An 18,889-nucleotide genomic window follows, 5' to 3' on the forward strand; every position below is an offset into this window, starting at 1 on the left:
TTTCAAAGTGCATTAAGACTAGCTTAGTGTGTGCATCGACATTTTTCACTATATGGAGACACCTTACGCACTTTGACAAACAATGTATATTTTAACAAAATTTCGGGACTTACATTTTAGTAAAAGCATTTAAAAGTAAGAGCCTTTGAATTATTTTATTTTGTTATATTTCTTTCGAAGAAAACTTATAAATTGATTTACCCTCATCGAGAACGAGGAGAAGACAGTGTAGGGTGCCTCAGTCCAACTCTTTTTATAACCATAGACCTATAAAGTGGAATTTAGAATTATGATATAGCCCGTACCCAAATATATGTATACATGTATAAATATTAAGCCGTTGGTAACTTTTTATCATATTTGAGTTATCGTAAAAAAGATGAAAACTGAAAAAATTCAAATGCAGTAAAAGTATGACAGAGATCGATCTCGAGAGAGATTTTCGTGGCACATGTTTTAATTGAATTTAATCAATATTTTATTATGTAAGTAAGATTACATAATTGGACTGGTCAATGGACATCAGGATGACCTATGTAAGTCCTCTCCAAGGTCAAGGTTACAAATGTTAAGAATTGACAATGATTTACAATGATGAAAAAAATTCCTTATAAATTACATTAATTTGTTTAGAATGACTGTTTAGAAAACTCTAAATTGCCTCCTTTTCTTAAACATGTTAAAAAATGCCATGCTCTAAGTTACTAATAGCTCCTTAAATCTATCGAATTTATTAGACTGGATAAAAGAAAAAAAGAAATTGAAATTGTGCCATTTAACAATCATTTCCCTAATATTTCTTAAAGATCCATTTCCATCTTAAAACATTTAAGAGAACCTAAAATATTTAAAACGTCTATATCTCACATCCTGAAGTGACTGAAATTTGCAAGAATAGACCAAGCCGTGAACTTTTTTTTTCAAAATGTGTTGATATATGGTGTTAATTAATATAACGCACATTGAAAAGATTTTTTTTTCAAAATGTGTTAACTTGTTCCTAAAAAACACACTTTGAAAACTTTTTTTTAAAGAGCGTAATTTTTCAAAGTGCGTTTTAACATGGTTGTCACCACAACATTTAAGAAAATTACAGAAGGTTAAAATTCCTTTTTCTTGAAGATTTTCCGTTTGTATATGATGAACTGTAACATGATAAAAGATTAAGTAAATGAAATATTGGGAGATAATAAACATTATTCAAGCTCAAAAGTCCTTAGATAATACAAAATAGGTTCAGAGCAAACACGGACCTCCGAAACTTCAGAGGTGCCATGGGATCGGGTGCCATGGAGGAGTGAGCATCCGCTGTCGACTGGTCACACGTGTGCTCCTTGTTATGATCGGGCAATAACGGAAAATTCGTCATCAATTAAGTAAATAATGGACAAAATAATTAGTATGAATTACGTCAGTCAGAATTTGACTCAATGATTAAGTGCATATGCTGACAAGGTCATTGTATCGATCATAGAACTTACAAAATGATGACTTTAAACGAGGCTGCTGATATTTTTGTTGCATCAACTTGTTTTTTCAATAATTTACCTCGTTTTAGAATTTGTACATACGTAGAGCATCCTCTTGCCTATCGGATCAACTGAGAGATATAAACTCCGTATGCAGGTGATGTAAGGTACTAGTATATTATCGCTGCATATGTGGGAAGTTGTAGATTGAAAAGTTATATTTAATTTACCATAGATCTTGGTTGTTAGATTACCATTAACGTCTTTTTCAAGTAAAATATCCAAATATGAAACAGATATGCCAGACTCTGTGGTATCTTTTATTTCAAGCTCACCGGGATATACCGTATCGACATAGGAATGGAATTAAAATATTAACCATTGTTAATATTGACAATACATGTACATGTACGTCATCGATGTATCAAAATGTCGAGTTGAAGGATACAGCAAGTGTTTTTTCTTTTCAAGAATAAGATTTTGGACAAAATTCAAGATGAAAATGAGTTTTTTTAAACAGTTTAAATAGCCGAAAAAAACTTGAAAAGATATAGAATTAAGGGAAAAGTCCTTTCTCTCACAAAGCTGTCATGTTGTGAATCCGGTAAATTCAAAATTTACAACATGACACAACCCCTTCTTTCTTTCTCCCCTCTCTCTCCTCAAAGACTTAGGGTGAGACTAAGAGACAAAAACAACCTGTTTTTGATAGTAAAATTTCTTACTTATATTTCTGAGAATATTTATACGGAAAACATATTTATGGCACGCCAAATTCACAAAAATGAGCTAAACCTAGTTTCACAATTGATAATCTAGGTTTATCGACTGTAAACTATAGTTTACAAACCGTAAACTATAGTTAACGATTCGTTAAGTATAGTTTTCATCTGTAAAACTATATTTAACGGTTAACTATAGTTTAAGAATGCTAATCTAAGTTTATCTGTCTGTAATAAAACGTTAACAATAGATTTTGTGGATAAACATAGATTCACGTTTGTAAACTATGATTTACGATCGTTAACTATAGTTGAGAGTTGTAAACCACAGTTTACAAATCATGAAACTGTATTTATCAGGTAATCTATGTTTTGCGATGGCAAATGATTGTTTTTGGTGTTAAGTATAGTTTACGGTTGTGAAACATAGATTATCGCGTTAACTATGGTTTACAGATGTAAAATAAAGATTAACGTTGTTAACTATCCGTAAACTATAGTTTACAACCGATAAACCTAGTTTATCGACTCTGAAACTATGTTTAGCTCATTTTTGTGAATTTGGCGTGCTAAACATAGTTTCACAATTAATAAACTAGGTTTATCGATGGTAAACTATAGTTTACAAACCGTTAACTATAGTTTACAACTCGTTAACTATAGTTTTATCTGTAAAACTATATTCAACTTTTGTTAACTATAGTTTGCGAATGCTAATCTAAGTTAATCTTTCTGTAATAAAACGTTAACAATAGATTTTGTTGATAAACATAGATTCACGTTTGTAAACTATAATTTACGATCGTTAACTATAGTTAAGAATTGTAAACCATAGTTTACAATCGTGAAACTGTATTTATCAGATAATCTATGTTTTGCGACCGCAAATAATTGTTTTTGGTGTTAAGTATATTTTATGGTTGTGAAACATAGATTATCGCGTTTTTAACTATTGCTATAATTGTTTACAGATGTAAAATATAGATTAACGTTGTTAACTGTAGTTTACAGTCCGTAAACTATAGATTACAACCGATAAACCTAGTTTATCGAATGTGAAACTATGTTTTGCTCATTTTTGTGAATTTGGCGTGCCATACATATTTGAAAGTTCGTGTTAACGTTAACTTTAAAATGTATGGGGCACATGTAATTTAAATTTGACATATTGACTCAACGTTAAACTTAAATTTATAACATATTCGACTCATTTGTATTTCAACCGTTCAACACACATCTAACTATCCAGTCAGCATCAACATTCTTCAACCTTCACATGAAACCGAGAAGCAAATGACTTTATCCTGCCTATAATTAAATATTTTAAGTCACTGTGGTCTTAAATTGAGAATTCTTCTCAGGATTTTGCATGTTTATAAGTGTTTGAATCATTTTTGTTTATTTTGATCATCTGCATGTACCTGTAATTATATAATCGCACCAGACTTACTTTATTTTCCGCAATCCTTCCACATACATGTTGCAATCTGTAGAAAATATTATTTAGAGTTACCTTTCTTAATCTTTGGGAAAAAGATAAGCCAGAGAATGACACCTTTTTTTCTTTCTTTCTTTTTTTCTTTTTTTTTGGTACCAAATTTTAAGTTAATGGGAAGTATACATATATGTAAAGGCTCTCTAATTTGGTTTCTGGCTTTTACCGTAATTACGACATATTCCCTCAACAGTCTGAATCTTTGTATATTTTTCCACACTTTCTTTCCATATCTCATTTGGTCTTTCGTGACTGATTTTTTTTGGACAGATTTCCGCGTTAAGTTGTTCCAACACGGCTATCTGCTCTTCTCTCAGAACATGTTTTATTCATTGCCATCTGCCCTGTAGTTCTCTAATTTTACCAGGTCTCTAACTCTTTCATAAATGATCTTTACTGGTCACAAACATTAAATTATCATAACATCTCATAATATCTCTAAAAAGCCTTCCATATGGTCTTCACTGGTAATAAATATTTTCGTAATCATTTTTTCATGGAGTTAGCTGATTATCAATGGTTCTTTATCGTAATTGGACTTCTATTTTCTTCTATTTCGATCCTCTTTTCCAATTTCGCCTCATGCTTGGCCTGATCTTGAAAAGTCTGCAGTTGTACTTACATGTACACAAAAAATAATTTGTTAAAGATCAATCCGATTACTAGTACACATGCAATTACTCTGAAGTTTATATTAAAAGGATGCTGGAATTCCTCAATGAAAATATCATTGCAATCGCTGCAATCATTGGAGACCAAGTCTTTTAACAAACTGAAATTCCGTAGGGACTAATTATGCTCCTTTGCTGACCCGTTTTTATATTCATATAAAGCGGAATTTATTCAAAAACCTCTACACGAGAAAAAGAAAACACCTGCTGTGGCTTAGAACTCGGCATTTAGGTACATCGACGATGTATAATCAATTATACCGATATAGTTGCTTTCATTCATAAATTGAATTGATGTAAACTTGCAATTAATTAAAACAAGAGGCCCATGGGCCTTATAGGTCACCTGAGCATTATGCAACAACTTTTCAGTGACTGAATTTGATTCATGTTTTAAGCCAGATGCTATGGCATTCACAGTTTTTGAAAGAGGCACCATTGATCATTATAACAATACACTTAGCAGTTGCTTAGTTTGGTTACTGAATACCCAAAGGCAGGGTAGGGGAGCAAAAAAAATGCATGTCAACTAATCAGTAGTGCCCCTTTCACACATGAACCCCTGACCCTTAGGCCTAGATCCAAACATTGCACAATTGCATCCTTGCTTTTCAAAAATATTTGATTAATACCAAGGAGCAGATTTCAAAAAATTCATTCATTTTTAGTATATAAGTACCCCCCCCCCCCCGTCTATGGTACCCCTGACCCAGGGGCCTTGAAATTCACAATTCTGGAAGATTAGGACCCTTGCTCATCATAACTATATAGGTATGTTCACCTGCTTAATACCTAGGAGCAGAAAGGAAAATTTTCAAAGAATTCATGTATTTTCACTATAATATCAATAGAGCCCCGCCCTAACAACAGAAACCCGACCCTGGGGCCATAAAATTCACAATTTTGGAAGAGGCATTCTTGTTCATCATTACTATAGTATATACTTAGTTAGTTTATTTAATACCTAGGAGCAGAGAAAACAAAATCAAAGAATCCATGTATTTTCACTATATAATCAATAGAGTCCCGCCCTAACACCAGAACCCCTGACCCCGGGGCCATAAAATTCACAATTTTGATAGAGGCGCTCTTGCTCATCATAACTATGCACTTAGTTTATTCATTTAATACCTAGGAGCAGAGAAGAAGATTTTTAAAGAATTCATGTATTTTCACTATATAATCAATAGAGCCCCGCCCTAACACCAGAACCCCTGACCCTGGGGCCATAAAATTCACAATTTTGATAGGCGCTCTTGCTCATCATAACTATGCACTTAGTTTATTCATCAGAGAAGAAGATTTTTAAAGAATTCATGTATTTTCACTATATATTCATAACTATGCACAATTTTTAGAGGCAGTTTATTCATTTAATACCTAGGAGCAGAGAAGAAGATTTTTAAAGAATTCATGTTTTTTCACTATATAATCAATAGAGCCCCACCCTAACACCAGCCATAAAATTCAAAATTTTGGTAGAGGCACTCTTGCTCATCATAACTATACACTTAGTTTATTCATTTAATACCTAGGAGCAGAGAAGAAGATTTTCAAAGAAAATTTTCACTATATAATTTTGGTAGAGGCAAAATTCTTGCTCATTATAACTATGCACTTAGTTGGTTTATTTAATACCCAGGAGCAGAGAAGAATATTTTCAAAGAAATAATGCATTTTCACTATATACTTATTTAGCCCCGCCCTAGCACTAGAACCCTTGACCCCTGGGCCATGAATTTCACAATTTTGGTAGAGGACTCAATGCTGATTACAATCATGCAAACAGTTTGACTGCTTGATGTCCATGAGTAAAGAAGAAGATTTTCAATTTAATCAATATTTTATTATGTTAGATTACATAATTGAATTGGACATCAGGCAGCCTATATTTTCAAACATTGCACTAATTTTAGTGGTTTTGGCCCCACCCCCAGGCCCCAGGGGGCAGGGATCATGAAATTCACAATTTTTGTTCCCCTTCACCCATAGATGCTTTGTGCCAAATTTGGTTGAAATTAGTTCAGTGGTTGCAGAGAAGAAGCTGAAAATGTTCAAATGTTAACGCACAACGCACAACGCACGACGCACGACGACGGACGAAAACAGATGGCAATAGGTCACCTGAGTTTACTCAGGTGACCTAAAAAACATCACAGAGTCTGCCATATCTGTTTCATATCCAACTATCATGGATGTTTTACAAACTAAAGACGATAAAGAACACCTAAAGCTAACAACTGAGTTGTACGACAAACGAGATAATCCTTTTCCCTCGTCAGTTTTCCTTGTTTACTTTGTTCTTTGTTACCTAGCTAACTTCTTTCATACCAATTGTTAGGCCTTTTAAAATACTGAACTCGACAACTTAATATTTGGTCAACATATCGATACATAGGGCTCACAGCGCATGTTTCTGGTCGACAGGGGATGGTTTTTCCTCCTTGCCACCAGATCCCACCTTTGTATTTCAAGGGGTATGTGTTATGCCCTCTTTGCAATTTTGTAATATAATAGTTTATTCAGAATATAACTTTGAGCAATACAGTCCATCAGTTTACAAAATAACAAATAGTACACGTAACATATATTATAATGACTCTCAATGAGTCTAAACTACGGTGGGGGGTGGTGGTTGTGAAACCTTAGGTCAAGTGTTCCTGTATTGTTTATGGTTAGTTATGGTTAAAAATCGATTATTGTTTTATTACAATCCCCGTTTCACCTCTTATGGTGTTTCTGATGTCATCACTGGTGTTGATTCTAGGTCTATATTTATTACTTCTAGATTGTTTTCGAATTAGCTAGTTGATCGGATTTCGAGCTGTTGTGAATTTCATTAAAGTGTTCCTCCTTTTTTTTTTACACCATTCTTTGATTTTTACAACATTTTTTGATGATTTGAACATTTTTGATGACATCGAACACACCTTTCATTGCCAGCTGTTTCCCCTGTCTCCTCCTCTTCAACATGCCCTCTTGTGCTTTTCTCTAACTCACTTCTTCGCATTGTTATTCTAACCCTTCTTTACTTTTTTCAATTTTACTCAGAATAAAATGTCTTTTATTTTCCTCCGATCTATCGTCTTCCAAGTCTCACTGTTTGGCTTCTAAGACAGTTACAAAGTATTCTCTTTCATCACATGCAATTTTCAAGGTTATCCACTGACCTTCGTTGTTACTGTCTGTTGTTTTATTCTTCAGAGATGCTAAAATTGTTTCTTAATCGAGTTTCTCCACCTATAAAGTCTTTTGATTTCAAATTATTTAACTAGCTTTGTACATATTGTATATAGTGCACTTTTATGACTGTGTAATTTAACATGGCCATAATGACTACTACACTATACTTACTTTTTAAAGTCAACATCTCGAAATTACTTATTAGTCACTGTTAATTTTAAAGGAATCAGATGTCAATGAGGAATACTTTATATTCAAGTAAAGGTAGACTGAAGGTATTATGGTAGTTCCCAGTCATATTCAGTAAACCTCAACAACAACAACAACAACAAAGTCCTAACAATTGGTTTGAATCAAATCAGCCAAACGACGCCACAATGATTGGCCGTGTTTGCTAACAAGATCTTTTTGATGACCATAGAATTTACGAATTGCCGACTTTAAAAGAGATTGTTGAAATCCCTGTAACTTCAACTTTTATGTAGAGAGGGGAATAGTTGGCTTCTTTTGTTTTTTTTTTAATTTTTACACTCCATCCACTATAATCTATTTACGAGAAAATAAGCTGACAAAATTGCAAAATATTAAAAGTGACATATTGCAAACAAAAAACTGTGTAAGCCAATAGAGAACATTTATTGAATTATATTGAATATAAATATTGACAGTATAATTAACAGCATGTCCATGTAAACGGAAACATTACGATCTATTGTTTAGGTAGGTCTAGGTGTATATGCCTACTATACTTGTAAAATTGCTTGACATATTCCGTTTAGTTTTATGACGTCCGACAACGTCATTGTTTTTCAATGTCCGCTTCTTCTACCCCATACACTTATTTTGATGAGATTCGCTGGAGCTGAGTAAGGACTTCAACCCGTCTTGTTTATATGATTTTACAAAGTCATGAACAGCGGCTTTCAATCCATATAATATTTCAAATGGATTTATATATTGGGAGAGATCCTCGCTTGATTGTGCCAGCATATTTTGCTTTTTGGAGTTTAATATCTACAACACATGATCAACGTAATTTTTTGACGTGATTGATTTTTCACACCTTGACTACAAATCAATATTAACCGTGCATCCCTCTTCTCTCTGAATCTATTTTTGCATTAAAACAAGTACTCTGGGTGTATATTTTTTTCTCCGTAGCCAGTTTAAACAATTTTAAGTCTATACTGGTTCTATACATTTTCAAAATGCTGGTTACGTTCTCCGTAGGCTAAATGTCAATACACAAAGTCTGTGTGACGTTTATATTGTTCTATTGAAAATTGCTGTTATGTAAGATATCGATCAATTTATAGTACTGATATTAATTGATCCCTCCCATTTATCCACTTAGACACCTTTCATTCAATATCTTCTCAATTAGAATTATTGACAGTAATTTGTATTCTCTTTGGTGTTATTATGGTCTAGTGTCCCGAAAGGTCCATGTTTACAGATCTATGAAAATAAAGCGGTTACTGAAAGGGCGCAGAAATTGGGAAATCTGATGCATTAGATTACCTTATTTCTGAATACAGAAAAGGTGTAAATTTATTTGATTGCTTTCAGTCTTTCCGTCCCAATTCTTCTATGAGAGCTTGGAACCGAAAGTTAGGCATAAACTCAAAAAAAAAATGAAGACGCTGATGCGAATATTTCCTAATTTCCTTCTCAGCTCAATGTTACATGCCTTTTCGGAATATATGATAGCTAATGTAAAGCTGGATAACTTTCGGTTTGACGATGAACTTCTTCAGACAATTGTTCAGAACGATGTTGCAGATTGTTCCCTGCAGTGTCTAGAAACAAATGATTGTCTGTCTGTACAGTACCGGAAGACCACTGGAGACTGTCGACTTTATAACACAGTGTTTTTGTCCACAGACGGTGGGATTGCTGAACAGAATTGGAGATATTTCCAGAAAACTGGAGGTACGTGTTATTATCATTTCTGTATGAATTTGAACATGAGCCTACAGGGCCAAAAAACTAAGACCAGCTAACTTTTGATCCCAGTCTCACTTTTACAACAGGGGTAAATAGTGGATAAGTGAGACTAAGATCAAAAGTGAGCTTGTAATAGTTTTATGACCCTGGAATTTTGACAATTTGGTTTGTGTTAACTTTTCCATGGAATAAAAAAAAAATCTAAAAAAATACTGTCTCTTCCTTTGGCAGTAGTGTTGCAAAAATGCCTTTTTCCATGGAATGAAAAAAAATTAATAAAAAAACAGTTTACTTTTGCATGTTTAAAGGCAGTAGAATGGTATGCAAAAATGACTTTTCTAACATCAATCGAATGAAAATTTCAAATTAATATCTTCTGCGAAAAACAGTTTACTTTTGCATGATTAAAGACATATCAACACAATGCTATAGCAAAAGTTCGATTTTGCGTTTCTTCTCATTGACGAAAATAAAAAAGTAAAAGTATTATCTTATGTATATTTAGCTAAAAATAAATAAAATAATCAATAAAAAGGGTGTTTGGCAGCAAACTTTTTATGTTTATATACTAATATTCTTGCCTTTTAGGGACACGGCTGAAAAAAAATCAATATGTCAAAAACTTTTTTCGCCCTTGATGTTTTTTGTTTGTTTAATTGTCTACCATGTTAAACATATTAAAGTAAGATTGATATTCTCAGAAAGTGACCCTACTATTAAGTCCTCTTTAATGGTTCGAGAAATGCTGTGGCATAATACAAAATTTATGTAATATTAATTTTAAAGTACATGTATAAAGCTCTGTTTGAACATATTTTATTGACAATACATGTAAGTGATTGGACACAAGTTCCAAAAACTTAGATAGCCCTCTCTCAAACATAAAATCTGAATAGCCACACATTTACAATTAAAGTTTTACAATACATGTACATAAAAGAACAAAAAAATTATGAATAAGGAAATAATATCAATTAATAATAATGGTGATAATAAATACGGTGCTTATATTATTGAACATATAATAATTTCTATGGAGATAATACAAATGAGTGTTCGTTAACGACCCGTATCCTGAATAAATATTTTAACAAAAGCAAATGGTTTTTTTTATTTTCTGCAAAGATAAGGAATCATTTACCCATAGCAATTTATGCACATTAATCATTTTTACATTTGTGAATAACAAGTAAGTTAATGTATTCATGATTAAACGTCTAGGTTCAAAATATAGTCTACACAGAAAGAAAAATGACGAATATTCTCTTTCATTCCACAATTGCAAGGACAATTTTGATTTGATATATATTACATAGTGCGCCTTAATTTAGTATGTATAATGTTCATATATATTGTGCCATTTGAAAAATACTTTAAAGTTTTTTTTTCAGTTCTCCCATCATTTTCGTCATTTTGTTCATTTCTTCTTCATAAGTTCTCTAAATAGCTCTATAGTGCTCATGAATTTGGTCGAGAAATTTATGTCATAACTCCTTTGACACATTGTCCAATGCCTTTTTATGTTCTTCATGTTGTCTCTCCTTGATAGAGTCCACAAGCTAAGTGTAGGTATTATTCTATTTTCTTTTAAAAATTCCTATTGAAGTTATATCTCTTGTTTCGTTGCGCAGTGAATTCCATTTGCGAATAGTTCATGTATCGTGAACATATGATTTACTGAAATAAATCAAGCCAAAATTTTGGTAAGGAATAATTAGATGAATTTCGAGTATTGTAATTTGAAAAAGTGTTTATACCTCTATTTAAACTTAAATGAAATACTGTAAACCAACTTTTATTCGCGTGCGAGAAATTTTCGCGAAGTTCGCGACATCCTCGTCATCGCTAATATTTCTCGCCGTGAACCGGTACTAAAAGTCTCTCTGTCTATTTATAACAGATCCAAAAAGGCTTGATTGCGAAAATTAGTCGTCGCTAACTAGTTTATCCCTGGTAAATCGCGAAATAAAGTCGTCGCGAATAATAGTTGGTTTACAGTAATCAGCTGTGAAATATTATAAGGACACAATATCATGGGCAGGACATGCTAACTTCTAAACCGTTGAAGACAGCGAGTCTCTTTAAAGGCAATGGTATTTATGATCAACGCCACAAAAGCTTTGTAAAAACTTTAACCATAGTAAACTTTGTCAAAATTAGGATTATAAACCACTCTAAACTTGCAACTTTCATCAAAACTATCTTTTTATTAGGTTCATACAAAATAAGGAAGATTAAAAAAGTTAAAGAGCTATATTTTGTCAATGTTTTACCTGTTTTAAAGTAAAAAACAGTTATTATAAGAAAAAGCTGACAGAAATTAGCATCCTTAACATGAAATAAGCAAATTATAAGCGAAGTAAACAACAAATTTCAGGATATTGTCCTTCCTATTTTACCCGCTATGGAAGAAATGGACTTTGTTTTCACTATGCTGGAGAATTAGCAAAGGATGCCGGGATAGCATATTGTTCAAAAATGGAATCAGGTCTTATTCCTGTTACATCAGCGAGGGTCGAGGCATTCATCGAATCGCTGCTGGGTACGTTGCTGATTTCACACAATTTCTAATAGACCAAATCATCAGTTGTACTGTTAACCTTAAATTCATTGTAAAATAATCTGCCTGACGCTATAAAAAATTATCCATATTGCTATTTGAAATGTCTCTTTAGGCACTAGTATTTTAATAGAACTATTTTTTATTGAATAATTTATGACGTAGATTGTATAATTTGTAGATAAGATAGCTTAAAGATATAATTTGTAGATTGTTTTTAGAATAGAATAGTTGAAGATTAGATTATTTTCAGATTCGATTTCAGATTAGACTATTTTTAGATTAGATTATATTTAGATTTAGATAAACATCTACAGCTGCAAAACTTTACGTTATTTAGAACATACGTTTTATTGAGTTTCCTTGTTTTACATCCTTTCGAGACACCCCCCCCCCCCCATTTCCATGTACACCATCCCTCTCTTATGAAAGTCATCACACGGCGTTGAAGGGCGAATTTTAGATCATTTTGTCCATCAACCATTGCGACACATTTACTACCATTCATCATCGTGTAAGTAAAGTAAATACATCAATCCAAAAAATAAACAAAACCCAAATAGTTTTATATTTAAAACCATTTTACAGAGAGGACAACCGTTATCAACGAAAAGTCGGCATATATTCAAGGAAGATGGAACACGACGCATTGGACTGACAACCAAGGGAGAGAACTACAGTATACGAAATGGAAAGCAGGCCTGGGTGTACCCCCTGCAGGAAAAGAGAACATTAAAATTATACGAACTCAAGGGGGGTATTTCTGGACATATGCTAGTAGTGGAAGAAATGCTAGAAGTTTGTTTTGTGGATTAATCATTGATTAGAATATGGAATGAATTCGTGGAACAAGTTTTTAAAAGGCTTATTATTCTTTGAATAAAAAAGGGATAGCACTGTTATTTTAATTTAAAGAGTAGCCCTTTGCTACCAAGAGCTGTTTAGTTTTACAATTTAAAATGTCTTTAAAATTATATTGTCAACCTTTGCTCGTGATAATATTACAGTGTGACCGGCCAGCAAGGGGTGCTCATTCCTCCATAGCACCTGATCCAACCTCTGATGTTTTGGAGGTCCGTGTTTGCTCTGCTCCAATTTTCTATTTTTTATTATTATGCTTCCTGTCAGTTTGTCTCTATATAACCCATACCCTACTATTCTCGCATAGTGGTCTCAGGATTTGTATAGCGTAAACATATTATGCCGAAATAGTGCACGGCTATATTTACTGAATAAAATTCTTCCATGCACATGCCGGGGATCGAACTTACGATCATGAGATTGTCAGTCCGATGCCTTATCGATTACGCCATAGAGACGATCACTTATTGGTGTAATTTATTAAATATATAATCTTAATTTATACAATTGACACAAGAAGGAGAAAATAGACAAATATTATTTGAAAACAGTTATATTATTCTAAGGAACTTTAGATTAATGTGTACAACAAACTTTCAAACTAATTACATACAGATCGTTAGATGAACTGATTTTATAGGGTCATTAAAACGCTTTTTTATATGACGCTTGATTGAAGGATGTAAAAGAAAATTATCAATGAGAATCGACGTCTGCAAACAAATAAGGCTTACGAACAAAACAGAAAATAAAGATGTGTTGCTTTGGGACAGAAAATCCCAACTTATTTAGAGAAAATACTAGTAACCAAAATAACTAAGCATGCAAACAATTTTAGCATGAATATTTTGAATGAGTTCTTGCAAGTGCGCTGTTTAAGCACCGATATTTTCAGGAAAAAGTCAAATACATTGACGCATAAATAATTACAACAGTCAGCATAATAATAACAATAGTGTTGCATTATGCATGTACTATGCCTAAATATTAGGCAGGGTTTGAAAAATAGTGTACTCGCCTCCAGCGCGTGCACCATGTGTCAAACCCTGCCTCAATTTAGGCATAGTACATGCATAATGCAACACTATATATAATTATTATGCTTCCTGTTTTGTCTCTATATAACCCATACCCTACTATTCTCGCATAGTGGTCTAAGGATTTATATAGCGTAAACATACTATGCCGAAATAATGCACGGCTTTATTTACTGAATAAAATTCTTCAATGCATACGCCGAGAATCGAACTGAAGACCATGAGATTGTCAGTCCGATGCCTTATCGATTACGCCACAGAGACGATCACTGATTGGTAGAATTTTATTAAATATATAATCTTAATTTATACAATTGACACAAGAAGGAGAAAATAGACAAATATTATTTGAAAACAGTTATATTATTCTAAGGAACCTTAGATTAATGTGTAAAACTATGTTTCAAACTAATTACATACAGATCGTTAGATGAACTGATTTCATAGGGTCATTAAAACGCTTTTTTATATGACGCTTGATTGAAGGATGCAAAAGAAAATTATCAATGAAAATCGACGTCTGCAAACAAATAAGGCTTACTAACATAACAGAAAATAAAGATGTGTTGCTTTGGGACAGAAAATCCCGACTTATTTAGAGAAAATACTAGTAACCAAAATAACTAAGCATGCAAACAATTTTAGCATGAATATTTTGAATGAGTTCTTGCAAGTGCGCTGTTTAAGCACCGATATTTTCAGGAAAAAGTCAAATAGATTGCCGCATAAATAATTACAACAGTCAGCATAATAATAACAATAGTGTTGCATTATGCATGTACTATGCCTAAATACCGAGGCAGGGTTTGACACATGTGCACTCGCCTCCGGCTCGTGCACCATGTGTCAAACCCTGCCTACTATTTAGGCATAGTACATGCATAATGCAACACTATTATATAAATGGACTTTTGAGCTTGAATACACAAGACCCGGCCCGGTCATTCGCACTGCGAAAAAAATTCGATCATTAAAGTTTTTCTTGAAGTAGTATAACTTTCATGTGAAAGATAATTCGTAGATTTAGATAATTTTTAGGATTAGATCATTTTTGTAGATTAAATATTTTTTTTGTAGATCGAATAATTTTTGTAGATTATATTTACGTTTCATTGTAGATATTTTGTAGATTAGATTATTTATTATAATTAGATATAAGAGAACTAACAACTTATAATAAATGTTCTTATTTAAAGCAATCATAATTTTCTGAATTTGTAGTTGCTGTCTCTGCTAAACATTCTTATGTAACTAATAAAAATATAAAGTTTTTCCCTATCATGTTTTCGGCCAATCGTTGTCGGTACCTATCTAAACCAATTAAGTTTAATGAAACAACATGCTCGGCAGGGATATATGGGGAAAGTCTTTAAATTGTGAGAATTATTAAAAAGAATGCTTTTACATTTATGTATTTTTTTTTTCAGAAATAAATACTTGTGGAATGTATGACAAGTTTAACCCCCTTGCCCGCAGTAGCGAATTTTAACGCATGTACCACTTCCTATTTCTAACGCAAAATCACGCATATACCATTTCCCCGCAATCACGCATTTTCACGCACGTTAAAAAGTTCATTAAATATTCAATTCAATGCCAATTTCCTTCTATTTTATACCTGCTAAATTCTCATAAAATAAGAAAAGTTATTTTCTTATTAAAATATTAAGTTTTAATATTATTTAGTACGCTAATCTTTAGAGAAACTTGTATCATGCTATAAAGTGCTTACAGGGAAATGTTACGTCAAATTTCTATAACGGGGACATTGAGTGAATTTTGCATAACAGTTCAGTAAGTTGTAAAGAGTTAAAACTGGCTGAATGATCATAGTTCTTGAGATTGTTTACATCCGTTATAAAGAATATGCCGGTCAAATAACTTTTGATGAAGTAAATTAAGTCTGTTAAAGTAAATTTCATAAGAGAGAGAGAGAGAGAGAGAGAGAGAGAGAGAGAGAGAGAGAGAGTAACTAATAGTAAATAACTTTATTTAAAAAACTTCTATGACGTCACCCATTATTATTAGTCTACGTATTTTTTACCGATTCAACCAGCACTAGTTGGATCTTTAAAGACTGTCCATCAGTTGGATATTCAAAAATCCAACTCATTATCGGTTGGATATTTAAATACCCAACTGAGGTGCATAAAACAATGAACAAAAGAGATAAAACAGTTTTAAGATGTATTTCCAATGCACATGAAAAATAATAATTATTCCAATTTTGCCACACTATTAGAATTAATTTCCAGAGCACATTGAATTACTGTAATTATATACTTCACTTTTAACATGTTTCAAATGCATTTCCAATGCTCACAGAAATAACAATTCCTCCAAATTTTTCACACTTATAGAAATGTTTAAATTTCGGTCTTAAATTTGAAAGCATCACTTTTTGTCACAAAAATACATTTTCACATCACTTCTTATTGCTGAATATATTTTCAGAGTCCGTTATCAGTAAATCCCTTCAGATTATCCGAGATTCATCCCTGTTTCATACTCTTCCTGCGTACTTCCCAAAACAACTTAATTAATTGACAGATCTTTTTTATTGCAGATCTTGATATGATTTTTTTTAAAGCAGGTACCGCACAGCACTGCAAACTTTTTTTTATCTAGTTAGGCACTACTACAAGTATTGTCCGAATGGAACTCCATAAGAATCCAGCACTTTTCCATCATCTTATAATATGTAATGACAAATTGCCAACCTTTTATCAAAATTCTGTAGTTTTCAGCTTTCAGGTCAAAAGTATAACACCATCTGAACCCCTCTAATTTACTTTGAATTTTGTAATATTTTTCGTCTGATTTCATGACTTTTCAGTACATTGGAAAGGGTTGAAATGACATCAGCACCATGTAGTTTTATGCTCACTAGTCCATGAATAAAAGGGGTGTTCGATTAGGCTTTTGTTTTGTGTCAGGGTTGAATATTTAAATGGGCTACTTCCTATTGTGTTACAGCAAAGTTGGATATTTGAATGAGTAAATGTTTCATTTGGGGCCCAAAGTTGGGAATTTTCTAAAGTAAGATAAATAACTCGATAGTGTTGAATAGTTTAGAGAAAACATCCCCTCCTCGGGCCTTCGGCCCTCGGAGAGAATGTTTTCTCTAAACTATTCAACATCATCTCGTTATTTATCCCTTACTGAACAACCGTCGTATATGTGGAACACATTACCTTTTCCAGCCCTGTCCTTTGCAAAATCTTTTGACCGAGGCATTGATGTGTAAAATCAGAATGCATTCATTAACTTACAAACAAATTTTCTTTCAACTCAGAATCTCACGTCTGAAGATCATTATCTATAGATCAATACACAAAGCAGAAAATGTCGTGTTGAAGTAAAATAAAGATCAGAGGTCTGAAGTCATTAAATAAAAAAAGAGTTGGTTAAGTAGAATACCGGTATATTAATAACTACAATCTTAAGATGTTATTTTATTTAAGGTCATAGCTCAAAGTATAAGGTCACTGCGAAGATCGATGAAAATTGTAATGGGTCATATATTATGCAATATAATGAATGCTGTAGAACTTAATGTTGTATTGAATCTATTTAATTGAAAATTGCAAATAGAAGCCCATGAATTCAATATAGATCCAATATAGTATATGGATATTTTATCAACATATAACATGATTTCTGTATCTTACTTTATCTTATTTGAAAATTAAATAGTTTGTCTTTGGCTTAATTACTAATTAACTGTTAAAAAAGGAAAAGAAATAATACCTGATATAAAATCAAAGTACTAAAAGTACTGATCGGAGTTGAGTTTAATGACGCTTTCAATAAAATTTAATGTTTTTAACCTTGATCACAGCTTTTCAAATTATGTACAACATTATTGCTTCAATAATTTGGTATGACTTAGAATATGTCACTATTTAACAGAGTCAGAAATGTAATGTTTTTTTCTTCCTTGTTTGTTTGTTAATGTTTAACATACCTTTCGTGAATGTTTCACTCATATTCGGATAACACCGCTTGCAGCTGGCAAGCTGGAAATCTGGACCTTTACTCAGCACTTACAGCGATTAATAAGTAAGGTATCTTCTTGCAAAACACCTTCTGGGACAAGGGGTATTCGTTTATACATTATCATCCAAAGGACCCCTCGTGGATCCACGTCTCGAAGAAAGAAAGGAAAGAAATTTAACATTTTCACTTTTTCAGACATATCTGAAAAAAAAACACACTATTTAAACCAACAACACAAATATAATTAATAAATCAATTTATTAATTAACTTGTCCTTGTAATTACAACCACCTACAAAAATTCTTTAGAGCAGAAGAATATAGATACACCTATGTAAGTAAATCTGAAAAAAAAGAAATCTACACATGACCATCTATGGGTATAAAAAGGTTTTTCCCAACATGAGAAACTTTAAACCACCCTGAAACTATATGTTTTCTGAAAGACTCAATAGCAAAGGCTTGCGTTTTTCGCCAAGAATCTGTAGCACGTATACTATTTTCCAATTCCATTAATTTAAAAAAAAAACAACAACTAATGTTTCTCTGTGATATTCCTATAAGAATCTTGAAGATTTTACTGATTTATGTCAAATAGAAGGACATTTGATGTTTCCAAATATTAATCACTTCTAGAAGCATAAAAATAGCTGTTAATGTCAAACCTAAAACGTTCATGATTCATCCAATTTTAAACACAATAATAGTGGGATATATTTATATCTTTTGATCATTTGATTTAGCTTATAAAAAAGACATTATAGGATTGTATTGATGTTCATTTTAATTTTACGTAAGTATATCATAATAAAGCTATAAAAAGACCTTAATTGTTGATGCCAGTGCAAGTGAAGCAAGTCAGTAATGATCTCCTTGAAAGAACTATTAATTAGGTCACCTTAAAATCATAATATTACAATATCCGTCAGCGTGTTTGATTTGCATT

The 18,889-nt window shown here is 32.4% G+C and overlaps 1 protein-coding gene across 1 annotated transcript; it reads left to right on the plus strand.

Moving 5' to 3' along the window:
- Positions 1-9,171: 9,171 nt before the first annotated feature.
- LOC134267917 (uncharacterized) lies at positions 9,172-12,874 on the plus strand. The gene is made up of 3 exons (XM_062750122.1): positions 9,172-9,472; positions 11,865-12,029; positions 12,636-12,874. The coding sequence occupies exons 1-3, from the start codon at positions 9,175-9,177 to the stop codon at positions 12,872-12,874; spliced, it is 702 nt and encodes a 233-aa protein (XP_062606106.1). The 5' UTR covers positions 9,172-9,174.
- Positions 12,875-18,889: the final 6,015 nt, after the last annotated feature.

This window comes from Saccostrea cucullata, unplaced genomic scaffold, assembly GCF_032062105.1.
Source record: "Saccostrea cucullata isolate Sc308-1 unplaced genomic scaffold, CSIRO_AGI_Scuc_v1 ctg227, whole genome shotgun sequence".
In the NCBI taxonomy this organism is placed as follows: domain Eukaryota; kingdom Metazoa; phylum Mollusca; class Bivalvia; order Ostreida; family Ostreidae; genus Saccostrea; species Saccostrea cuccullata.

What these genes read in the sequence shown, in the direction of transcription:
- LOC134267917 (XM_062750122.1), top strand. Translation starts at nt 9,175, where the DNA reads ATGAAGACGCTGATGCGAATATTTCCTAATTTCCTTCTCAGCTCAATG. An exon ending in ATATTTCCAGAAAACTGGAG is followed by an intron (nt 9,473 to 11,864) that starts GTACGTGTTATT and finishes AACAAATTTCAG; the next exon opens with GATATTGTCCTTCCTATTTT. An exon ending in ATTCATCGAATCGCTGCTGG is followed by an intron (nt 12,030 to 12,635) that starts GTACGTTGCTGA and finishes ACCATTTTACAG; the next exon opens with AGAGGACAACCGTTATCAAC.